Below are 25,907 nucleotides of genomic sequence, written 5' to 3'. Positions count from 1 at the left end.
AAAAAAGCCGGAAGTGGCGCTGTGGCTTAAGTGGTAGAGCGCTAGCCTTGAGCTGAAGAGCTGAGGGACAGCGCCCAGGCCCAGAGTTCAAGCCCCACGACCGGACCCCCCCCCCCCAAAAAAAAAAAAGAGACAGTAGGGCCAGGTGCTGGTGGCTGATGCCTGTAATCCTAGCTACTCAGGAGGCTGAGATCTGAGGATCACAGTTCAAAGCCAGCCTGGGCAGGATACTCCATGAGACTCTTATCTCTAATAAACCACTAGAAAACCAGAAGTGGCGCTGTAGCTCAAGTGGCAGAGCGCTCACCTTGAGCTGAAGAGTGCAAGGACAGTGCCCAAGCCCAGAGTTCAAGCCCCACGCCAACTGACCGACCAAAAAAAAAAAAAAGAAGGTAAGGCTAGGCCAGGCACAGGTGGCTCACGCCTATAATCCTAGCTACTCAGGAGGCCAGCTAGGCCAGAAAAGCCCCCACGAGATTCTTATCTCTAACTACTCACTCAAAAAAAAACACAAAAAACCCAGAAGTGGTGGAAGTGATACTTTGGCTCAAGTGGTAGAGCGCTAGCCTTGAGGTGAAGAGCTGAGGGACAACGCCAGGCCCAGAGTTCAAGCCCCACAATCGATGAAAAAAAAAGAAAAGAACCAGAAGTGGTGCTGTGGCTCAAAGTGGTAGAGTGCTAGCCTTGTGTAAAAGAGCTCATAGAAGCATCCAGGCCCTGATTTCAAGCCCTACAACTAAAGAATAAATGAATGAATGAATGAATAAATAAATAAATGAAGGCAGGGTGGCATCTCTCTGTAGTCCCAGTACTTGAGTGGTATAAACAGGAGACTGAAAGTTTGAGCCTGTCTGATCTAAACCCAAACAAAAAGAAGCAGAAGCACTGGGTATGTGGCTCAGGAGTAGAGTGCTGCCCTAGCACCCCAGACCCATTCAGGACAGAATCAACAGTAGTAACAGTAGTAAGAAGAGGGATACTTCTTCTTTTTTTGTCGGTCATGGGGCTTGAACTCTGGGCCTGAGCACTGTCCCCTCAGCTCTTCAGCTGAAGGCTAGCACTCTGCCACTTGAGCCACTGAACCACTTCCAGTTTTCTGAGTGGTTTATTGGAGATAAGAGTCTCAGGACTTTCCTGCGTGGGCTGGCTGTGAACCACAATCCTCAGATCTCAGCCTCCTGAGTAGCTAGGATTACAGGCGTGAATCACCGGTGCCTGGCAAGGGACACTTCTTTTTAGTAGTAGGAAAGTTTGAACTGAGAGCTTTGTGCTTACCAGGCAGGTCCTTAAGCCATGCCCTTTGCCCCAGAATATCGTGTGTGTGTGTGTGTGTGTGTGTGTGTGTGTGTGTGTGTGTGTGTGTGTGTGTGCGTGCGCGCGCATGTGCACGCGCATGTGTGCTAGTACTAGGACTTGCACTTCAGGGCCTTGGACTCTTAGCATTTTCTTGCTCAAGTTTGGTACTCTGCCACTGGAGTCACACCTCCATTTCTAGCTTTTTTGCTGGTTAATTTGAAATAAAAAATTCTCAGATTTGTCTGGGCTGGCTTTGAACTGGGATCCTCACATATTAGCCTCCTGAATAGCTAGAATTATAGGAATAAGCCACTGGCACCTGGCTTGCCAACTTCTTTTTGCCCAGACTGAACTTGATCCATGGTCCCTTGATCTCTGCCTACCAAGTAGTTAGGATTACTAGATTTAGGTTTAAGCCTTCATACCTAGCTTCTAATTTTTGTTGCCAGTTCTAGGACTTGACTCAAGGCCTCTGGCTCTCAGCCAGCCAGGCTACTTATGGCTGGTGTTCTTACCACTTGAGCAAAGCCTCCAGTCTAGCACGCTGCTAGTTAACTGCAGATGAAGTCTCACAGACTTTTCTGTTTTGGACAACTTCAAATCATGATCTTCCAGGTCTCTTGAGTAGCTAGGATTATACGCATGAGCCACTGATGCTGCTTCCCCCACCCCTCTGTGGTGCGAGGGCTCAAACCCAGGGTCTCACACATGCTATGCAACACTCACTGTCTTACAAGGCCAGTCCTGCTTTTTTTCTTTTTCAGGCAGGAAAAGTTTATTTAATGAAATGCTGCCCCGCATGGCCGCAGGGGCTGCTTTTTTTTTTTTTTTTAAATAACAAAATTCATGTAATGAGGTGAGAAACAAAATCACAGCAGAAACACAAGCAGCAGATCCTGAAACCCAGATGAGGGTTTGCGTGGGTCTAATAAATTGAGCAGTATAGAAATAAATGGAGACATAGATCATACTTAAAAAGAATGCAGAAGCACAGCTGAAATTGGGCCCCTTTTATGAAGAAATAGGGAACCTGGGTTTTTTTTGGAAGCCAGCTGTTTCTACAGGACAAGTCACATCTTTTGCTGCTTAGTGGCTTGAGCATCTTCACCTTCCCTCCAAATACCTTTCATGACAAGGACAACCAAAGAAAGGCCACTGTGAATCTCTTAAAGCTTAGGAGAAAATGTGGTGGCTAATGCCTATAATCCCAGCCCTAGACCCCTTTTCTCAAGCAATCATTGGATGTGGTGTCATGTGCCCATCATCCCAGCTACTTCAAGAAGCACCATAGGATGTGGTACAGGTCTTAGCAAGAGTGAGACCCTATCTCAAACACCTGCCAAGCAATCATGAGGTCTTGAATTCAGAGCCCATTACTGTCCTCCACCAATCTTTTTTTAAAAATTAGTTTATTGTTGTTCTAAAGGTGATATTCAGCAGGGTTACCTTTACATAAGTCAAGTAATAAGTACCTTTTGCTTCATCCATCTGTTCCCTCCTTCTCTCCCATTCCCTCCCTCCCATCTCTGTCCATGAGATGTGTGGTTCACTATCATCAATGTCCAGTGCAGGAGGTACGCCCTGTCACTACATATTTTCACCTGTTTCCCACTGATTCTGTGCCTTCCCCCCTTCCTCCATATGTGCACACCTCCACCAATCTTTTAAGGTCCATGTGTAGAACCTACAATTCTGAGAGCTGCTTAAAAATTAATAAATTGTATAGTTCCTATGTGTATCTGTGTGTATGTATATGTATGTGTATGTGTGAGTGTGAGAGAGAGAGAGAGAGAGGGAGGGAGGAGAGAGGAGAGAGAGAGAAAGAGAGAGAGAGACAGAGAGACAGAGAGAGAGAAAGAGGGGAGAGAGGGAAAAAAGAGAGACTGGAGTTTGAACTCAGGAACCTGTGCCTGCTAGGCAAGTGTTTTACTATTTGAGCCACATGTTCAGCCCACCAATGTATGAGTCACAAAATAAGGGGCAGCTAGGGGGCATGCCTTAGTGGTACAGTGTTTGCCCAGCATGCTCAAGCTCTAACTCTGATATTGAACACTATAAAAATGTAAGGTAAAATAAAAAGTAAAGGGATAGGAAACAGTCTTAAAGAAGAAAACACAACAAGATCCCACAATGTACCAGGCACTGGTAGCTCACATCTGTAATTCTGGCTACTCAGGAGGCTGAGATATGTGGATAGTGGTTCAAAGAAAAGCATAATGCCTAAGACTCCAATTAACCACAAAAAGCCAGAAATGAAGGTGTGGCTAAAGTGGTAGAGTGCCAGCCTTGAGTGAAAAAGCTAAAGACCAGCATACAGGCTCTGAGTCTGAGCCATAGTACCACTTCCTCACCCCCCCACAGGAATGAAAAGTGAGAAAGTAGCACTGTACCGGGCTCCAAGGCAAACTAGGATCTGAAATTTGCCATCTTTCCCGATGCTCCTAGGTGCGGCGTTGATTGAGCTCACGTAGTGGCAGAAGGTTTTGCAGGACGACCTCTGAACAAGGGCATCAGCCTCACAGTACACAATCTGCTCAGTGGTTTCGAAATAACCCACAGCTCTCTCTGAGGAAAAAAAGCAACCACACCAATGCTTCCCATACAGCACAACTCATCATTTATCTTATTCTGGAGCTGGTCCTCTAGCTCAAATCATGACTTCATCATGCAAGGGAGAATGGCTTCCACACAGCCCCATGCTTCATGGCAGCACAGTATGCTCCCAGTAAGGACTTTTCTAATGAGGGTGCATTCTAGAAGATTGGAAAGTTTATCTATGGCACTGGGGTTTGAACCTACAGCTTCATGCATTCTAGGCAAGCATTCTACCACTGATCTATATCCCCAGCTTTTTTTCTTGTTTACTAGTATATACTAATTATACAAAGGGTTTTTATTGTAGTATTTCCATATATGCATATGATGTACTTTGATCAAATTCTATTCCACTACTCTTTCTTATTCTTTTCCCCCACTTTAAAGTTTTTTTTTTCTTTCTTTCTGTGTGCTGGTCCTGGGACTTGAACTCAAAGCCTGGATGGTATGCCTAAACTTCTTTTTTTTTTTGGGGGGGGGGGGGTCCAGTCGTGGGGCCTGAACTCTGGGTCTGGGCGCTGTCCCTCAGCTCTTCAGCTTAAGGCTAGCGCTATACCACCTGAGCCACAGCGCCACTTCCGGCTTTTTTTCTTCTTGCTTATGTGGTGCTGAGGAATCGAACCCAGGACCTCAGGCATGCAAGGCAAGCCTCTACCACTGAGCCACCTTCCTAGCCCCTGCCTAAACTTCTTTTGCTCAAGACTAGTGCTCTATCACTTGAGCCACGTTCTGGAGCTCCACTTCTGACTTTTTTGGTGCTTACTTGGAGATAGGAGACTCATAGACTTTCCTGCCCCAGTTGACTTTGAACTGTAATCCTCAGATTTCAGCTTCATAAGTAGCTAGGATTATAGGTATGAGCCACTAGCATCTGGTTTCCCTTGAAATGATTTAGTCTATTTTCATATATGAATATAAATATTGTGACCATATCCTTGTATCCTCTCCTTTTGTTTTTTTGTTGTCACTTCTGCTTGCTAGTCTCTGCAAATAGTCCCCTTGTTTTATACTTTTTTTTTTTAGGTCTAGTGTTGGCATAAGACAGTGAACATGTGGTATTTCTCTTTCTAGTTTGGTTTAATTTTCTTAATGTAATGCCTGCCAGTTCTACCCATTTTTCCTGCAAATTTACAACTTCATCCTCTTTATGGCTGATACACTCTGTGGTATATATTTACCACACTTTAGTCATTTATCAGGTGATGAATAGCCAGGTGGATTCGATAGCATGGCTATTTTAAGTAATGTTGTAAATAAACATGAGTGAGGTATTGATTGTTGACCTGCATGCCTTCGGATACACAGCCAGGAGGAGCATAGCTAGGTAGTTTCATTGTTAGTTTCTTGAGAAAGCTCCATCTGACTTTTGCTTAAATCTTTTTGCTCAAGGCTAGTACTCTATCACTTGAGGTAGCTTCTGGAGCTCCACTTCTGACTTTTTTGGTGTTTAATTGGAGAAGAGCAGACTTCCATCATAGCAGCACTAAGTGTATGTGGGTTTCTTTCCCCTCATCCTTGCCTGCATTTGTTGTATACTCAGGTATACAGGTTGGCCTCAAATTTGCTCTGGAGCTCAGGGTCCCTTTAAGCTCTTTATCCTCCTATATCAATTTGCTATGGCTCAAAGTGGTAGAGCGCTAGCCTTGAGCAAAAAAGCTCAGGGACGGTGTCTAGGCCTTGAGTTCAAGCCAAAAAAACAGACAAAAAAACTCACAAGCTGGGTGCTGGCGGTTTGTGCCTGTAATCCTAGCTACTCAGGAGGCTGAGAACTGAGGATCTCATTGCAAAACCAGCCAGGGGTAGGAAAGTCCATGAGACTCCTATCTCTACTACACTAGCAAAAAAGCTGGAAGTAGAGCTGTGACTCCAATGCTAGAGCATTAGCCTTGAGTGAAAAATCTCAGAGTCAATGTCCAGGCCCTGAGTTCAAGTCCTAGTACCAGCACAAAAGAAAAAAAAAACCCTCCCTAATCACTAGCCCTATTCACTTGAATTTATGCATACTGGAAGCCTCTCAATGACCTTCTAACAATGACTATCTGCTTAACTTACCCACGAAGTCCCAGATGAAAACATTCTTGTGAAAGATGCGGGCGGACTTGAACCCATGGTGGAAAACTTGCTCGAGTGCTGCCACCAGTCCGTTTTCTCCACACAGCAGCACAGTGAGGCTCCCTCTCTGTGAAGCATCACACACAGTGCTAGGGCTGAGGGAACAGGTCTCTGTAGCCAGCCCAGAGCTTACCCAGGAGAACCCAGTATGTGCACTGCCCACTGTGCCACCTGCACGAGCAGTGCGCAAAGCCCCTCAGGCCCATGTGATGGCCCTAGTACCTCTTTCTCAGGTTTGTGAAAATGCTTCACAATGTTGTTCACAGCTTCTCCAATTCCTTCTTGGATTTGTCCAGCATTGGGTTCTGGAAAAGAATGAACACAGTGGCTGCATTCTCATGAGAGATAAACAAAGCCAAGTATTATGGGGTGTCACCGGTGGCCACTCTGCAGGAACCACTGCACTGGAGTAGGCTGGCTTGGCCAAGGACTTTATCTTGGCACAATGGAAAGAATCTAGGCTGGGCACCAGTGGCTTGTAATCCTAGCTACTCAGGAGGCTGAGATTCTGAGGATCCTGGTTCACAATCAGCCTGGGATGGATTTAAAGGAATCCAAATGATCCCTAGATTCAACTTCAGCCGATGGTGTACAACCTCTAACGCAAGCCACGCAACTGCTCTCCTCTGACAAAACACCTGTTATGTGTGAGGCTTAAGTCACCTGGCCTGGAGCCTGTCACAAAATGCTATTAGTTCTCTAGGTGTGAGGAGCTGGTGGGGAAAACCCCTACCTGTGTCTCTCAGATGCTCCCCACCTTTGGTCTCCTGGATGGGTAAAGGCAAAGGTCTTCCTCCCTCCCTTTCTTCTCCTTCCTCTCTTCTTTCCTTCCCCTTTTTTTGTGTGCCAGTACTGGACAGAACCACTTGAGCTACACCTCTACTTCCTGCTTTTTTCTGGTTAATTGGGTAAGAGTCTCACAGACTTTTCTACCCAGGCTGGCTCTGAACCATAATCCTCAGACCTTAGCCTACTGAATGGCTGGGATTCCAGGCATGAGCCACTGGTGCCTGGCATCGATTTTCTTTCTTAATCTCCTTGCCATAGCATGAATGCAGCTGTTGTATGTTAGTGGCTGGAAGCCACATATGACCTTTGAGGCACATTGGAAAGCAGAGACCTCAGTACTCACTGGTGGCCTTTCCCGTCAGGGAGGTGATGCTCAGTCTCCTGGCACTTGTGGGCGACTTCTGCTGTGGGGGAGTGCGGCACTGCCGCGCCAGGTCCTCGTCCGATGTGGATGCCATGAGCTCTCCGATGAGGACCCTCTCCAGGCTCCCGTCATCAATGCCTCTGCCCAGCCACCGCCCGCATGGGAATCTGCAGGGCACACCGCCTGCTCAGTTGTTGTTGTTTTGGTTTATTCATTTTAATTAGATGTTTAAGATGGAAATGGTAAAGCCTAACATGTTAATGCCTGAAGGCTGTTTATTTATGAAAAATACAGAAAAGTAGAGAGGAATATGGTGGACATCCATACTCTTATCACAGACTTAACATTTTGCCATCTGCTTCTTTTTCTTGTTGGATTTTTGTGGGTCTGGGGCTGGGTACTGTCCCTTAGCTCTTCAGCTCAAGTTAAATGCTCTACCACTTGAACCACACTTCTGGTTTTCTGGTGGTTAACTGGAGATAAGAGTCTCATGGACTTTTCTGCCCAGGCTGGCTTTGAACTGCAATCCTCAGATCTCAGCCTCCTGAGTAGCTAGGATTACAATTGTGAGCCACCAGTGCCTGGTTCTGTCTGGTTACTTTTGGGCAGATTCTTTTGAAAGCACAAGTCCAGCTAGAAGGAGGTCACAGAAGCAAAGAAAAGGATGTCCACATAGGGTAGTGCAGGTGACAGCTGAGAGGACGTCTTTCTTAATTGTTTTAAGCTTCCTTTATGCTTTTTGAAGGCTGGCCTCCAACTCCAGCCTCCCACATCCTGGAAGTATAGGTGTGACCACCAGGTGCAGCTTTTTAAATTGTATTTATTTATAATTGTTATTATAAAGGTGATATACAGAGGGAATATAGTTTCATAAATCAGGTAATGAGTACTTAACTTTATATTATATAAATAAAGCAATATACAAGTGGTAGAGTACCTGCCAAAAACTGGGAGGCCTTGAGTTCAAACCTCATAAGTTTAAAAAAAAGGTAGTAGAAAAAGCTTTAGAACAAAAACCATTTACAACCTTGTGTCACCAGCTCCTGAGGTCACTTGCTTACCTGTATGTATGTCCTGTGATCTCATTTCTGACCATAACACAGTCCACTAGCCATTTGGCTAACAGTCCGGAGTTATCATGACCGATCTGAACAGTGGTAAGCTTCCCCAAGTTCTGGCACTGCAGAGACATAGCTGAATCAGAACTGTGATCCCACCTCAGCTTTGCATTCTTCTCAGCTTTGCAGCAGAACGTAGCTCCATCTCATAACTAGAGACCTATTGTGCATTTGTTCTAGAGAAACAAACTAGGGAGCCCCATGGAGAGACAGGAGAATGATGAACACTGGCCATCCATCACGGTGGGTGCCAGACTACAGACCTAACAAGGGCGGAAGAAAGCTATGGAGGAACCTAGAAACCTTATTCATCATAAAACAGTGATTTGTCCTGAAGGATGACAGGGATTTCAGTAAGTTGGAAAGGGTGCTAGCTAGAAAAAAAATGAAGCTGAGTGTTGGTGGCTCATGCATGTAATCTACTATAGCTATTTAGGAGGCTGAGATCTGAGGATCAAGGTTCAAAGCCAGTCTTGGCAGGAATATCTGAGACTTTTCTGGCTGGTCCTGTGGCTTGAATTCTCTACCACTTGTGACACAATTCTACTTCTGGCTTTTGGTGATTAACTGAAGGAAGAGTTTCAGGAACATTCCTGCCCAGGCTAGCTTCAAACTATGATCCTTAAATTCTTCTGAGTAGCTAGGATTACAGGTATGAGACCCCAGCATCTGGCTTGTAAGATTTTTTTTTTTTTTTTTTTTGGTCGGTAGTAGGGCTTGAACTCTGGGCCTGGGTGCTGTCCCTCAGCTCTTCAGCTCAAGGCGAGTGCTCTACCACTTGAGCTACAGCGCCACATCCGGTTTTCTGGTGGTTTTATTGGAGATAGGAGTCTCACGGTCTTTCCTGCCCGGGCTGGCTTTGAACCGCGATCCTCAGATCTCAGCCTCCTGAGTAGCTAGGATTACAGGCGTGAGCCACCAGCGCCCGGCTTGGCTTGTAAGACTTTTATCTCCAATTAACAACCAAAAACCCAGAAGTGGAGGTGTGGCTTAAGTGGTAAGAGCTTCAGTCTTGAATGAAAAAGCAAAGTTTGGATAGAAAGAGATTGAAAAATAAGATAAATGAATTATCAAAAGAGATTCAAAATTTCAAACAAGAGATGCATTCAAAAATAGATGCAGCACACACCTCTTTAAAAGAAAAAATTAATACTTTGAGAACCAACATAGAAATCATAAATGATTCAATTTCCTCCATGCAAACCACAATGGAAGTCACAGTTAATAAAGTGAATGAGGGGGGGGACCAAGATGGCGACGGGGCAGTAGGGAAACGCCATAGCTCTCTCCAACCAAAAAGAGAGTTCGAGTTCCAACCTTTAATCTCCCCAAGAGACCGACAACAACAAAAAGACGAACACTCAGAGAAAAACCAGAGGTGGAAAATAACAAAAAAAAGAAAGAGAGGAAAAGAAGAATTTCAGAACAGAGAAGAGCGAAGACCCCTCCCCCAACCTTTACTGGCCGCACGGCAGTGCGCCAAGCCGCCGGCCAGCCGGAGCCACAGAGACACAGGGGGCTGCTTGCAGATCACCAGGTACCGGATTGCAGAACAGTGGATCGCCAGGAACAGAGAAACCTACCAGCCGGGAGTCTCCAGGAGGATCCCACCCCACCCATCACTCTCCACCGGAGCGGAGAGGCTCCATCCCGCCAAAGCCGCCCGGCACCAGCAGCGCCACAAAGGGACCTGTCTGCAGACCACCCGCCCAATCGCGATCGCAACGACCCGGCGGGGGGCCGCCCAACCCAGCCCGCAACCACCCCAACTGAACTCGGACTGCAACAACAACTGACAGACTGCAACAACAACTGACGACCTACAGGGTGAGTACCCATCAGGGGACAGGGAATCCATCAAGGGAGACCAGAGCTGGAGGGAATCCCCAGACCCTGACCTAGACTCCCTACCCCAACACCCGGACCACAGGACCCACTAAAACTGGGAACTGTTCGAGAGCTCCACCAGCCGGTGGAGCACACTCTGCTGGCCAGGCCAGAGCAAGAGCGCCCCTGGAAGGGAGCTTAAATGCTCAAGCCAGGAACAGTGCCCCTGGGTCAAGACTACCAACAGTAGAAGAAATTTGAACTGTGTCCTCCAGGCTGCATAACCAAGGTGGTATACACATTAGCACAGGCCTAACGAGCGCGCTCCAGGCTGGGGCCGGAACCAGGCCAGGGGACCGGTGCCTGAACAAAGCAAAAAGGGTCAGAAGTGGGGCTGTGGCTCAAATGGTAGGGTGCCAGCCCTGAGCTGAAGAGCTGAGGGACAGCACCCAAACCTAGAGTTCAAGCCCACAACCAGCCCAAAACAAACAAACAAAAACACATCAGGAGCCCATAGCAGACTCCAGTATTTGGGAGAGTGCATCCAGAGCATCTGATCTTCCCAAGAGCACCCGCAGGAGCAAACACAAGCAGTCTAGGCTGCTCAACCCTTCCAAAGGCGGGAATTGCTACAGCAGAGAGCTGAGAATCCTAAGTGAATAGCAGCTGGAAATAGGCTCCCAACAGAATCCAGATCAGGCACAGACTCTCTCTACCAATACAGAATCAGCAACCAAGCAAAGACAGACACACCAAAACAAGATTGAAGAGCAGTCTCCTGAACCCCCATGCGAAAATCACAGAGAAAAATCACAAGGTTTACCACTACCCAGGACAGCAAGCTCACCTCAAAAGCCAGCAGCCACGCAGGGGAGAGCCCCAGTGGGAGCAAAGCAGGAATGGAAGACAAAAACTACATCCAAGGGTTGCTGGAGGCAATGACTCAAGAAATAAAGCGAGAAATGGATCAGAAATTGAAAGAGCACAAGGATGAACTATCAAAAGATATACAGGATATCAAACAAAAATTGGATGCAAAAATAGAAGCTGCACAAACCTCAGTAAGAAGTGAGATAAACGCCAAATTAGAGGTAATGCATACTGATCTCACCTCATTGAGAGGTGAGATCAGTACTCTGAGAACCAACATTGAATCCATAAAGGGATCCATTTCCACCATGCAAACCACAATAGAAGCCACGGTCAACAGAGTGAATGAAATGGAAGGTAGAGTGTCAGATACAGAAGACAGAATACACCAACTGGACCAAAAAGTGACAGATATGGAAAAATCACTCAAATTAAACCAAAGGGAAATTCAAGAGCAAGCAGATAATGCTAAAAAATTTAACCTTCGCATAATCGGAGTGGACGAAGGTGAGGAATTCCAGAGCAAGGGAATGCAACACCTATTTAACAAGATAGTCAATGAAAATTTTCCCCACCTCAAAAACGACCATCTTAACTACATCACAAAAGCTTATCGAACACCCAACAAGCAAGATCCCAGGAGAAACACGTCTAGGCACATAATAGTAACAATGATGGATCTGAATAATAAGGAAACAATCCTGCATGCAGCAAAAATGAAGAAGGAGCTATACTACAACGGGAAAAAAATTAGAATCACTGCAGATCTCTCCACACAAACAATGAATGCAAGAAAAGCCTGGGAAAGCACCATACGAGCCCTGAGAGCCAATAACTGCCAACCCAGACTGATATACCCGGCAAAGCTAGCATTCACATTCGATGGAGAACTGAAAACTTTTAATAGCAAAGAAAAACTAAATGAATACATAAACATTAAGCCAGCATTACAAAGAATTCTAAGAGGGGGGACACAACCTGAAGAAAGCAACCAGGAACTGGGACCTGCCCCAAACAGGCATTACTCAAAGTCTAACTGAGCAAGCACAGGAGGAAAGGAAAGAAGAAAAACTTAGGAAAACGGAATGGCAGGGACAACAATGCATCTCTCTATACTTTCTCTTAATATAAATGGGCTGAATTCGCCAATTAAAAGAAAACGAACTGAGGACTGGATCAGAAAACAAGACCCATCCATCTGTTGCCTTCAGGAGACCCACCTCTCAGCCAAACATACAAACAAACTCAGAGTGAAGGGGTGGAAAAGGATCTACCAATCAAATTCCCCCAATAAGAAAGCAGGTGTAGCTATCCTGATATCTGACAAAATAAACTTTTCATTAAAATCAGTACAGAAAGACAAGGACGGACACTACATATTAATAAAGGGAACAATCCAAGAGGAGGATATAACCATCATCAACTTATATGCCCCAAATATCGGTGCACCCAGATATGTTAAACAAATGCTCTCAAACTTACAGAATAAAATAGATCCCAATACGATAATACTAGGAGACTTTAACACGCCACTCTCACCAAAGGACAGGTCTACCAACCAGAGGATTGGCAAAGAAGCTACCGAATTAAGTGAGGCCATACTTCAAGCGGAATTAACTGACATCTACCGAGTATTTCACCCTAAAACAACACAGTACACATTCTTCTCAGCAGCTCATGGAACTTTCTCCAAAATAGACCATATCATAGTTCATTCAAGGAACTTAAGCAAATACAAAGGGATCGACATAATCCCCTGTATCCTATCTGACCACAGTGGAATCAAGCTAGCTCTCAATAACAAAGCATACCGCAGAAATTTCTCTAATACATGGAAATTGAACAGCACACTCCTTAACAAGGCCTGGGTAACAGAAGAGATCAGAGAAGAAATAAAGCATTTCCTAGAACTCAATGAAAATGAAAACACCTCACAAAGAAACTTGTGGGACACAGCAAAAGCAGTCCTGAGGGGCAAATTTATTGCCCTCAGTGCCCACACCAAGAGAATGGAGACAGACCAAGTAAATAATCTCATGTTGCAACTAAAACAGCTAGAAAAACAAGAAAAAATGGGACCTAAAGCTACTAGACGAAGCCAGATAACCAAATTGAGAGCAGAGATTAACCAACTAGAAAATCAGAAAACCATAACCAAAATAAACCAAACAAAAAGCTGGTTCTTTGAAAAAATAAACAAAATTGATGGCCCGTTGGCAAGATTAATTAAAAAAAGAAGAGAGGAAACCCATATTAATAGGATTAGGGATGCCACGGGAAACATCACAACACGTACCCAAGATATCCAAACAATTCCAACAGACTACTTTCAAAAGCTATACTCTCTAAAGGAAGAAAATCTGGCGGAAATGGATGCATTTTTAGAGAAATACAAGTTACCCAAACTGAGCAAAGAAGAAGTTAACCAATTAAATAAGCCAATATCCTATAATGAGATACAGGAAGCTATCAAAAGTCTTCCAACAAAAAAAAGCCCAGGACCAGATGGATTCACAGCAGAATTCTATAAGACCTTTAAAGAAGAACTAATACCCATACTCCTCAAGCTCTTCAGAGAAACAGAGAAGGAGGGAGCTATCCCAAACTCATTCTACGAAGCCAATATCACACTCATCCCCAAACCAGGCAAAGACCCAACCAAAAAGGAGAATTACAGGCCAATCTCCTTGATGAACACAGATGCAAAGATCCTTAACAAGATTCTAGCTAACAGAATCCAGAAACACATAAAAAAAATAATACACTATGATCAGGTAGGCTTCATCCCAGAGACACAGGGATGGTTTAACATACGTAAGTCAATAAATGTAATCCAGCATATCAACAGAGCCAAGGTCAAGAATCACATGATTATCGCCACAGATGCAGAAAAGGCCTTTGATAAAATTCAACATTCATTCATGCTAAAAGCTCTGGAGAAAATAGGAATAGAAGGAACATTTCTAAAAACAATAAAAGCCATTTATGACAGACCAATAGCCAATATTATACTTAATGGGGAAAAGCTACAACCAATCCTCCTAAAAACAGGAACAAGGCAAGGATGTCCACTGTCTCCACTCCTCTTCAACATAGTCCTAGAACCCTTAGCCAGGGCAATAAGGCAAGAAAAAGACATTAAAGGGATCCGCATAGGGAAAGAAGAAGTTAAACTATCCCTTTTTGCAGACGACATGATACTATACCTCCACGATCCCAAAAACTCCATCCCCAAACTTTTAGAAATCATAAGTCACTTCGGCAAAATAGCAGGATACAAAATAAACCCACAAAAATCAGTTGCCTTCCTATACACTGATAACGCACAGGAAGAGAGGGAAATAAAGGGAGCAACCCCATTCACAATAACCTCTCAAAAAATAAAATATTTAGGAATTAACCTAACCAAAGATGTAAAAGAACTATTTAATGAGAACTATAAAAAGTTAAAGAAAGAAATTGCAGAAGACACTAGGAAATGGAAAGACCTCCCATGCTCCTGGATAGGCCGACTTAATATAGTAAAGATGGTGATACTTCCAAAACTAAAATACAAATTCAATGCAATTCCTATTAAAATCCCAATGACGTACATCACTGAAATACAGAAAACAGTCCAAAAATTTATATGGAACAACAAAAGACCTAGAATAGCCAAAACAATTCTAGGGGATAAAGACAATATGGGAGGGCTATCCATGCCGAACTTCAAACTCTACTACAGAGCTATAATCACAAAGACAGCATGGTACTGGCACAAAAACAGACCCGAAGACCAATGGAACAGAATAGAAGATCCAGATATAAATCCACAGGCCTACAGCCAGCTGATATTCGACAAAGGAGCCAAAGACATACAATGGAAGAAACACAGCCTCTTCAACCGCTGGTGCTGGGAAAACTGGGCAGCCACATGCAGAAAACTAAAAGTGGACCCCAGCCTATCACCATGCACCAACATCAACTCAAAATGGATTAAAGACCTTAACATTAAACCTGAATCTCTGAAACTACTGCAGGACAGAGTAGGAGAGACACTTGAACTAATAGGCACAGGAAGGAACTTCCTGAACAGAGTCCCAGGGTCACAACAAGTTGGAGAGAGACTCGACAAATGGGACTACCTTAAAATAAAAAGCTTCTGCACAGCTAAATCTATCGCAACTAAGCTAGAAAGACAACCAACTAATTGGGAAAAAATATTTACCAGCAATATATCAGACAAGGGGTTAACATCCTGTATATACAGGGAACTCAAGAAACTAATCCCTCCCAAACCTAACAAACCAATTACTAAATGGGCAAGGGAACTAAAGAGGGACTTCTCAAATGAAGAAATAAAAATGGCAAAGAAACACATGAGGAAATGTTCATCATCCCTGGTGGTGAAGGAAATGCAAATAAAGACAACCCTGAGATACCACCTTACCCCAGTCAGAATGTCCCACATCCACAAATCAGCCAACGACAAATGCTGGAGGGGATGTGGAGAAAGAGGAACCCTGTTACACTGCTGGTGGGAATGTACACTTATACAACCACTTTGGAAAGCAGTCTGGAGGGTCCTTAGAAAGCTAAAGATTGACCTCCCTTACGACCCAGTCATACCACTTCTAGGCATCTACCCTGAACAACATGAACCAATATACAAGGACACGTGCACCTCCATGTTTATTGCAGCACTGTTCGCAATAGCCAGGATATGGAAACAACCTAGATGCCCCACCACAGATGAATGGATCCAAAAATTGTGGTATCTATACACAATGGAATATTATGCAGCCATTAGAAAGGACAAAATAATGGCATTTGCAGGGAAATGGATGGAGCTAGAAGGAATCATGTTGAGCGAGGTAAGCCAAGAACGAAGAGACAAACGGTACATGGTCTCCCTGATAAGTGGATGCTAAATCCAAAAGGTTAGGTGATACGACAAAACTAACAGGACTTAAGAAACAAAGAACTCCCGCTCATCTGGTTGAGCCACTACTAAATATCCCCATGCTGCTGATCACAAATATGGTATATAACATGTGAACACTGTTATATATTACAGACTGTGGTAGACAATTTGCTCCAGGGAAGTTAGAATGAACTTGTGACTTTGAAATTATGTAATCATTTAATCACAATCAAAAAAAAAAAAAAGAACCTCGGGGAAGGGAGGGAGGGAGGGGATGGTAGGGGGAAAACAATGGAGGGGGTAACAATGTTCAAGAGGAAGTGTACTCATAACCTCACTCATGTAACTTTAACCCTCTGTATAGTAGCTTTACAATAAAAAAATAATAATAATAAAAAAAAATTAATAAACAAATAAAAAAAAAAATAAAGTGAATGAAATGGACTATCAGATACTGAAGACAAAATGCAGGAACTGGAAATAAAAGTCATAGATATGGAAAAAACACTCAAAATATGTCAAAGGGAAATCCAAGAACAAGCAGACAGTGCCAAAAAATTTAACCTTCCTATAATTGGGATTGATGAAGGCGAGCAACACCAGAACAGAGGGATGCAACACATATTCAATAAGATTACTGCCAAACATTTCCCTAATCTTAAAAGAGAATATCTGACCTACATAACAGAAGCATGCCAAACACCTAGCAAACAGGATCCCAGGAGGAACACTTCTAGGCACATCATAGTAAAAATGCTAGAGCTGAACAATAAAGAAATGATCTTGCACGCAACAAAAACAAAGAATGAGCTATACTACAATGGAAAAAAAAGTCAGAATCACTGCGACCTCTCCACACAGACACTGAATGCAAGGAAAGCCTGGGAAAGTACCATCTGAGCCCTGGGAATCAATAACTGCCAACCCAGACTGCTATATCCAGCAGAGCTAGCATTCACATTCGACAGAGAAACTAAAAATTTTAATACTAAAGAAAAACTAAATGAATCCATAAACAACAAGCCAGTACTACAAAGAATATTAAGAGGGGGAACACAATCTGAAGAAAACAATCAGGATCAGGAATCCACATCAGACAGACATCTCTAGAAGACCAACTTAGTAAGCACAGGAGGAAAGGAAAGAAGAAACACAGGAAAGCAGGAAAATGACAGGAAACACAATGCAATTCTCTATAATAACCATAAATATTAATGGCTCAATTCACTAATCAAAAGAAAAAGAACTGCAGATTGGATCAGAAAACAAGACTCATCTATCTGTTGCCTTCAAGAGACCCATATCACAGCCAAGGATAAAAACAAACTCTGAGTGAAGGGATGGAGGAAGACCTACCATGCAAATACTCCCAGCAAGAAGGCAAGAGTTGTCATCCTGATATCTGACAAACTTTTCATTAAAATCAATACAAAAAGACAAAGAAGGACATTACATATTAATACAGGGAATAATCCAAGAAGGGGATATTACCATTATCAATTTATACAATCCAAACATTGGAGCACCCAAATACGTTAAGCAAATACTCTTACACTTACAGGAAAAACACAGATGAAATTCAAGACTTTAATACTCCATTCTCACCAAAGGACAGGTCTATCAACCAAAGGATTGACAAAGAAGCCTCCAAATTAAATGATACCATATTTCAAGGGGACTTAATTGACATATACAGAGTTTTCCACCCAACAACAACCCAGCACACATTCTTCTCAGCAGCCCTGGAACTTTCTCCAAAAATAGATCCTATCATAGTTCATACAAAGAATTTAAGCAAATACTAGAGGACTGACACAATCCCCTGTATTCTGTCTAACCATATTGGAATCAAGCTAGTTCTCAATAACAAAGCATACAATGGAAATTACTCAAACACATGGAAATTGAACAGCATACTTCTGAGCAACACCTGGGTCACAGAAGAAATTAAAAAGTTCTTACACACAATGAAAATGAATATACATCACTAAGAAACCTATGGGAAACAGCAAAAGCAGTCCTGAGGGGCAAATTTATTGCTCTCAGTGCCCTTATCAAGAAATCAGAGACAGACCAAGTAAATAATCTCATGATGCAATTAAAACTGGTAGAAAAGCAAGAAAAAATTGAAACCAAAGTTACTAGATGGAGTGAGATAACCAAAATAAGAGCTGAACTTAATGATAGAGACTAAGAAAACTATAAATAAAATTAATAAAGCAAAAAAGCTGGGTTTTTATGAAAAAAAATCAATAAAATTGACAGACCTCTGGCAAGATTAATTAAAAAAAGAAGCGAGGAGACCCAAATCAATAAGATCAGAGATGCTACAGGAAAACTTACAACAAATACTCAAGATATCCAAACAATTATAAAGAACTATTTCCAGAATCCATACTCACTAACGAAGGAAAACCTAGCAGATATGGATGAATTTTTAGAGAAATACAAATTGCCCAAACTCAACCAAGAAGAAATAAATCAATTAAATAAGCCAATAGCTTACAATGAGATAGAGGAAGCAATCAGAAACTTTCCAACAAGGAAAAGCCCGGGACCAGATGGATTCAGAACGGAATTCTATTAAGACCTTTAAAGAGAAACTAATACCCATACCTCTCAAATTACTCAAAGAAATAGAAACAGAGGGAGCAACCCTAAATTCATTCTATGATGCCAATATCACATTCATCCTAAACCAGGCAAAGACCCAACAATAAAAGAGAACTATAGACAAATCTCTTTGATGAACACAGATGTAAAGTTCCTCAATAAAATTTTAGCCAACAGCATCCAGAAACATATAAGAAAAAATCATACATTATGATCAAGTAGGCTTCATCCCAGAGATGAAGGGATGGTTTAAAAGCCACATACAACCTACCAATAGCCAATCTTATATTAAACAGGGAAAAACGACAACCAATTCTCCTAAAATCAGGAACAAGGCAAGTATGCCCACTGTCTCCACTCCTTTTCAATATAGTTCTGGAATCTTCAGCCAGTGCAATAAGGAAAGAAAAGGACATTAAAGGATCTGCATAGAAATTAAACTATTCCTATTTGCAGATGACATGATATTATACCTTAACAATCTCCGAAACTACAATCCCAAACTCCTAGAGCTTATAAACTACTTTGGCAAAGTAGCAGGATACAAAATTAACCCACAAAAATCAGCTGCCTTTCTGTACACCAACAATGTATAATCAGAAAGGGAAATGAAGGAAATAACCACATTCACAATAACCTAAAAAAAAAAAATCTAGGACTTAATCTAACCAAAGATGTAAAGGAACTATTTAGTGAAAACTATTAAAAAAAAAAAAAAAACTATAAAAGCCTAAAGAAAGAAATCATAGAGGACACCAGCAAATGGGAAGACTTTCCATGTTCTTAGATAGGCAGAATTAATATAGTGAAAATGGCCATGATATACAAATTTAATGCAATTCCCATCAAAATCCCAATGACGTTCGTTTTTTTTTTTTTTTTTTTTGGTCGGCCGTGGGGCTTGAACTCTGGGCCTGTCCCTCAGCTCTTCAGCTCAAGGCGAGCGCTCTACCACTTGAGCTACAGCGCCACTTCCAGTTTTCTGGTGGTTTATTGGAGATAGGAGTCTCACGGTCTCTCCTGCCCGGGCTGGCTTTGAACCGCGATCCTCAGATCTCAGCCTCCTGAGTAGCTAGGATTACAGGCGTGAGCCACCAGTGCCCGGCCCCAATGACGTTCTTTACTGAAATAGAGAAAACAATCCAAAAATTCATATGGAACAATAAAAGATCTAGAATAGCCAAAACAATTCTAGGCAAAAGAAACAACTGGGGGGGGGGGGGCGGGCAGGGGGAGGATGGGAAGGGATGGGAAGGGGAGACCAAGGAGGAGGCTACAATGCTTGATAAGAGATGTACTCATTATCTTGCCCATGTAATTGTACAGTATTTTCACAAAAAAAAAAAAAAAAAAAGAAACAAGTCAGGAGGGATCATAATACCAGATTTCAAGCTCTACTATAGAGCCATAATAACAAAGACAGCTTGGTATTGGCACAAAAACAGACCCAAAGACCAATGGAACAGATTAGAAGATCCAAAAATAAAATCACATACCTATAGTTAGCTGATATTTACAAAGGAGCCAAAAACATACAGTGGAATAAGTATAGCTTCTTCAACTACTGATGCTGGGAAAACTGGACAGCCACATGCAGAAAACTAAAAGTGGACCTCAACCTGTCACCATGCACTAGCATTAACTCAAAATGGATTAAAGACCTTAACATCAAACCTGATACTCTGAAACTACTGCAGGACAGAGTAGGGGAGAGACTTGAACTTACAGGCACAGGCAGGAACTTCCTGAACAGACTCCCAGGGTCACAACAAATTGGAGAGAGACAAGACAAATGGCATTACCTTGAAATAAAAAGTTTCTGCACAGCTAAAGACATAGCAACCAAACCAGAAAGACAGCCAACTAATTGGGAAAAAATATTTACCAGTAATATAGCAGACAAAGGCCTAATATCTATTATATACAGGGAACTCAAGAAACTAATCCCTCCCAAATCTAACAAACCAATCATTAAATGGGCACAGGAGCTAAAGAGAGACTTCTCAGAAGAAGAGATAAATATGGCAAAGAAACACAGTAAGAAATGATCATCATCCCTACTTGTAAAAGAAATGCAAATAAAAACAACCGTGAGGGGGCTGGGAAGGTGGCTCAGTGGTAGAGCGTTTGCCTTGCATGCCTGAGGCCCTGAGTTTGATTCCTCAGCACCACATAAGCAAAAAGAAAAAAGCTAGAAGTGGCGCTGTGGCTCAAGTGGTAGAGCTGAAGAGCTGAGGGACAGCGCCCAGGCCCTGAGTTCTGGCCCCATGACAGGACCAAAAAAAAAAAGAAAAAACCCTGAGGATAACACCTTACCCCAGTCAGAATGGCCCACATACTAAAGTCAGCCAATGACAAATGCTGGAGGGGATACAGAGAAGGAGGAACCCTGTTTCACTGCTGGTGGGAATGTACACTAATATAACCATTTTGGAAAGCAGTCTGGAGGTTCCTCAGAAAGGTAAATATAGGCCTCCCCTATAACCCAGCCATGTCACTCCTAGGCATCTACCTTGAGCAACAGGAACCAGGAAACAAGGACACGTGCCTCCATGTTCATGGCAGCACTGTTCACAATAGTCAAGATATGGAAACAACCCAGATGCCCCACTACAGATTAATGGATCCAAAAATTGTGCTACCTATATACAATGGAATATTATGCAGCCATTAGAAAGGCAAAATAATGGCATCTGCAGGGAAATGGAACTAGAAGAAATCACTTTGAGCAAAGTGAGGCAAGAGCAGAGAGACAAACGGCACATGGTCTCCCTGATATGTGGATGTTAAATCCAAAATGCAAGGATATGACAAAGTAAACAGGACTCGAGAAACAAAGGACCTCCACTAAATTTGTCGTATCATTTTTAATTGATTCTATATTCTTGACCACATACAAGGTATATATGTACACATCTGAGGGAAGCTAGGAGGAGGGCACAGAATCAGAGGGAAATGGGAAAATATACAACAGAGGGTGTATAACTGATTAAAACAAACTAAGCAAGGGCTGGGAAGGTGGCTCAGTGGTAGAGCGCTTGCCTTGCATGCCTGAAGCCCTGGGTTTGATTCCTCAGCACCACATAAGCAAAAAGAAAAAAAGCCGGAAGTGGCGCTGTGGCTCAGGTGGTATAGCACTAGCCTTAAGCTGAAGAGCTGAGGGACAGCGCCCAGGCCCCGAGTTCAGGCCCCATGACCTGACCAAAAAAAAACAAAAAAAACTAAGCAAGAGTTCAAGCCCAATGACTGACGGAAAAAAAAAAAAGAGAGAGAGAGAGAGAGAGAGAGACTCTCTGGGCAATATTTATGCCTGAGCTGGCTTCAAACCTGGGTCCTCATCTTAGCCTCCTGAGTAGCTTGGATTACAAGCATGCATGAGCCACTGGTGCTTGCCTAAAAGGGAATTTTATAAAATCACTTGAAGTAAGTGGTAAGTTAGATTTTTTTTTTTTGGTGTCTCTCTGTGTTCTGAAGGAGACTAGGTCTATGCTTCCTCTTCATAATTGGCCTTTGATTTCCCCTGATTTTTGATGGTTTGCTTTTCTATTAGGTTTAAGTATCCTCATCTGGTTTGCTTTGCTCATGTAAAACACTTTTGTTGGGTTTGACTCTACACACCTTATGTGGATTTGGCCTATATAAAGTTTGTGCTAGCTGCATTCAGGGCTGCTGGTCTTTGAGACATGAGTCCACCAGCAGTCCTCCAGCTCTCCAATAGACTCATAATTTGGCCTTTTTTTCTTTTTTTGGTCGATTGTGGGGCCTGCACTCTGGGCCTGGGTTCTGTTCCTCAGCTCTTCAGTTTAAGGCTAGCACTCTACCACTTGAGCCACAGCACCACTTCTGGCCTTTTCTGCTCATGTGGAATCGAACCCAGGGCCTCATGTATGCAAGGCAAGCACTCTACCACGGAGCCATCTTCCCAGCTAATTTGGGCTTTTAAGTGGTGGCTTCTCTTATCTTGCCAACTAAGTTTCCTTACAGCAGTTCTAAAGCCATGAGCATGTAAGTGTTGGGACTCTGGTGCTTGTGTCTAAGGATAGCTGGATCCAGGATGGGAAAAAGCATTTCCAATTTGCTCTCTGCTTGGGAGGATCTATGTCCAGCACTGGAAATCAAGGAATAAGACCTGGTATAGCCCATTTACAAGCAGAAAGGTAGCACTTAACAAAGAAAATAGTGACAAGACTAGACTAATGTAAGCTGCCTTAGATAGCAACAGCCTATGATATAATAGCCTATAAATGCAGAAATAATCTGGTCTGCTTATGTGTTCTTTACTTTATTTGATTCAAAGAAAAAAATGAAAGCAAAACTAGACTCCTATAGAGGAAATAGGACACTTTCTGTTTGGACTGAGATGAGCTGACTTACCTCAAAAGTCATCTCCAGGAGGTTTTTGGGAATCTGCATTACTCCTGTATCTCCTAGCTCTCCTGACACACAGATCCAGGGGTTTGAAGTGATGATCGCATTGCTCAGCTTTTTAATTGGGATGATCACTGACCTATAGGGAATCACTGAAAGAAAAAGGTAGAAATTCATGAAAAAATATAATTAGAGATTATTATCTATGTATGCATCTATGTATCCACCCATGAATCCAATCTATGTATCAATATCTATTAATTTGCTTTTCAGAGATAACTTGCTTTGTATGATTTTTTTTTTGCTAGTCCTCGGGCTTGAACTCAGGGATCTGTGCACTGTCTCTGAGCTGCTTTTGCTCAAGTATAGCACTCTACCACTTGAGCCATAGCACCACTTCCGCCCTGGCTGGCTTTGAACCAATGCAATCTTCAGATCTCAGCCTCCTTAGTACCTAGGATTAAAGGCATGAGCCACTGGCACCTGGCTCCTGAGCTTTCCTGTTCAAAGCTAGTGCTCTACCACTTGAACTACAACTCCACTTCTAGCTTTTTGGTGGTTATTCAGAGCCTAAGCGTATAGGGGTTCTACCCCCTAGCTTTTCTGTTCAAGGCTAGCCCTCTACACTTGAGCCACAGCTCTACTTCTGACTTTTTTCTGGTTAACTGGAGATAAAAGTTTCATGGGCTTTCCTGCTTAGGCTTGTCTTCAAACCATGATCCTCAGATCTCAGCCTCTGGAGTTGCTAGGATTTCACAACAGGAATAAGCCACAGGAACCCAGCTCAAACTGGGTTTTCTGGTGGTTTATTGGAGATAAGAGTCTCATGGACTTTCCTGCCAGGGCTGGCTTTGAACCATGATCCTCAGATCTCAGCCTCCTGAGTAGCTAGGATTACAGGTGTGAGCTACCATGCCCAGCTGACTTTTTTGGGGGGGGGGCGGGGTTACTAGTACTGGGGCTTAAACTCCATGGCCTGGGGTGCTATCCTTTAGTTTTTTCCACTGAAGCCTGGAGCTCTACCACTTGAACCACAACTCTACTTCTAGCTTTTTGCTGGTTAAAGATTAGAGTTTCAGGGATTTTCCTGCCTGGGATGACAATGAACCATGAACCTCAGATCTTAGCCTCTTGAGTAGCTAGGATTACACGTGCGCATGAGTAAACTGATGATCATACTGACAAGGTTCTTCTAATGATGGGCCACTAGATGTCACTGTCCTACCACAGATCTTGGCTCAAGCTTGGCAGCATGAAGTTAGACATATGTTTTGTCTTTTCAAATGGGGTTAACTCAAACTTATTTGTATATCTGCGCGTATGCATGTGCATGTGTACATTGGTACTGGGACTTGAACTCAGTTGTGTGTACAGTACCTAAGCTTTTTCACTCAGAGCTGTTATTCTACCACTTGAGCCACAGCTCGGTATCTGGGTTTTTTCAGTGGTCAATTGGAGACAAAAGTTTCATGTACAAGCCTGGGCTGGCTTGGAACTGTGATCCTCAGATCTCAGCCTCTGGAATAGCTAGGATTACAGGCGTGAGCCACTGATGCCTGGTGAATCAATACTTTTGGCTGCTTTCTATAACTTTCTGGGATTTCTACACAGTCCCAAGAGAGGCATTAGGACTCATCCTAGAGACAGATGCAAACAGGATGGGAAACTCACTCCAGACAAGGCAAAATAGATGTAGCCTCACAATATGAGCTCAAGATCAGCCAACTCATATCAGGAAAGTGGGTAGGTAAATGGTTCATCTCCCTAAATGTACACAAATGACTATCTGTTGGGTGGACAAGCTCCTTTCTGATCCTTTTATTTTTGCTGAAGGGAGGAAATTGCTAGAGAAAGCCCATCCTTTCATGGTTTAGTCAAATGACTTTTGAAATGGAAAGCAGAAGGGGGTGCTAGAGATGGCGTTCATGTCTTGCATTGCTAGGATTAGAAAAGGCCAAGGTAAGGTCAGCAGTCAGGGCTGCAGAGGCCTACAAAGGCACAACAGTGACTTCACAGTTTAAGTATAAAAATAGCAATCTTATTAAACCAGAATACTTTTTTTCTCATGAAGCAGTTAAAGAGAAACCTAGGAATCCTAAATGGGTTTTTCTTCTTTTATTTTTTTTTTTTTTTTTTTTTTTTTTTTTTTTTTTTTTCTGTGTTTAGGTGGTTTATTTTTGGTTTGTTTGCTTTTTGTTGTTTTTTTGTCAGTCATGGTGCTTGAATGTGGGGCCTGGATGCTGTTCCTGAGCTCTTTTGCTCAAGGCTAGCATTGCTCTATCACTTGAGCCACAAGCTCCACTTCTTGTTTTCTGATGGTTAATTGGAAATGAATCTCCTGGACTTTTCTGCCCCAGCTGACTTTGAACCTCGATATTCAGCCCACAGTCTCCTGAGTAGCTAGGATTATAGGCGTGAGCCATCTGCACCCAGATTCTCTCTTTAGAGACAGAGTCTCACTATGTTTCCCAGGTTGGCCTTAGCCTCCTGAATAGCTAGGACCACAAGTGCGTGCCAGGGAATCACCTTTCGCTTTATAAAGAAAACCAGGCCCGGTAGAGTGTGTGACATGGGCCAAGGTCTGGTCTGGGTGACTGAGAGCTGGTTGCACCCTGGCCTTTCCCCACTAGAGCCCAGGAGTGGGATGTGGCATAACCATGGGCAGATAAGCCCTGACTGCACAGCTTGATCATCCTCCATAGGAAATGAAACAGAAGGTGTGGAGGAAGGCTCCCCGCCCAAACAGGCCTCCCACAGCCTATGACAACCTGGACCTTACTCAGACTCAGGACAGAGGAGTCCCCACAGACCGTGCCCTCTCCCTGGAACACAAAGAGGAAGGAAACATTTTATCTCCAGGTCACTGTGCACGGGACATTTGGGCCCAGTCAAGAGTCTGGCTTGATGGGTGGTGCCCAGATGAACACTACAAAGGAGCAATAGAAAGCATGCTCTCTCAGCCTAAGCTCCACGGCTGGACTGCAGGCCAAGTTACATGTCTGCTGCGTCCCTTTCTCGGCACTGGCTGAGCCTGGCTCACTGAGCTAGGATT

The 25,907-nt window shown here is 43.2% G+C and overlaps 1 protein-coding gene across 2 annotated transcripts in view; it reads right to left on the bottom strand.

Moving 5' to 3' along the window:
- The window catches only part of Dennd5b (DENN domain containing 5B), a 159,406-nt gene that overhangs the window by 1,784 nt on the left and 131,715 nt on the right, over positions 1–25,907 (bottom strand). For both annotated transcript variants that reach the window (XM_042677655.1, XM_042677656.1), the window contains 6 exons: positions 22,862–23,007; positions 8,218–8,336; positions 7,136–7,323; positions 6,226–6,308; positions 5,944–6,070; positions 3,687–3,861 (listed from right to left, as the gene is read on the bottom strand). In XM_042677655.1, the coding sequence (XP_042533589.1) occupies positions 3,687–3,861; positions 5,944–6,070; positions 6,226–6,308; positions 7,136–7,323; positions 8,218–8,336; positions 22,862–23,007 (838 nt within the window). The remainder of the gene's footprint in view (positions 1–3,686; positions 3,862–5,943; positions 6,071–6,225; positions 6,309–7,135; positions 7,324–8,217; positions 8,337–22,861; positions 23,008–25,907) is intronic.

Source organism: Dipodomys spectabilis, unplaced genomic scaffold (assembly GCF_019054845.1).
Source record: "Dipodomys spectabilis isolate Male_0828 unplaced genomic scaffold, ASM1905484v1 ptg000039l, whole genome shotgun sequence".
Taxonomy (NCBI): domain Eukaryota; kingdom Metazoa; phylum Chordata; class Mammalia; order Rodentia; family Heteromyidae; genus Dipodomys; species Dipodomys spectabilis.
This window is presented reverse-complemented; position numbering and strand designations above follow the sequence as displayed.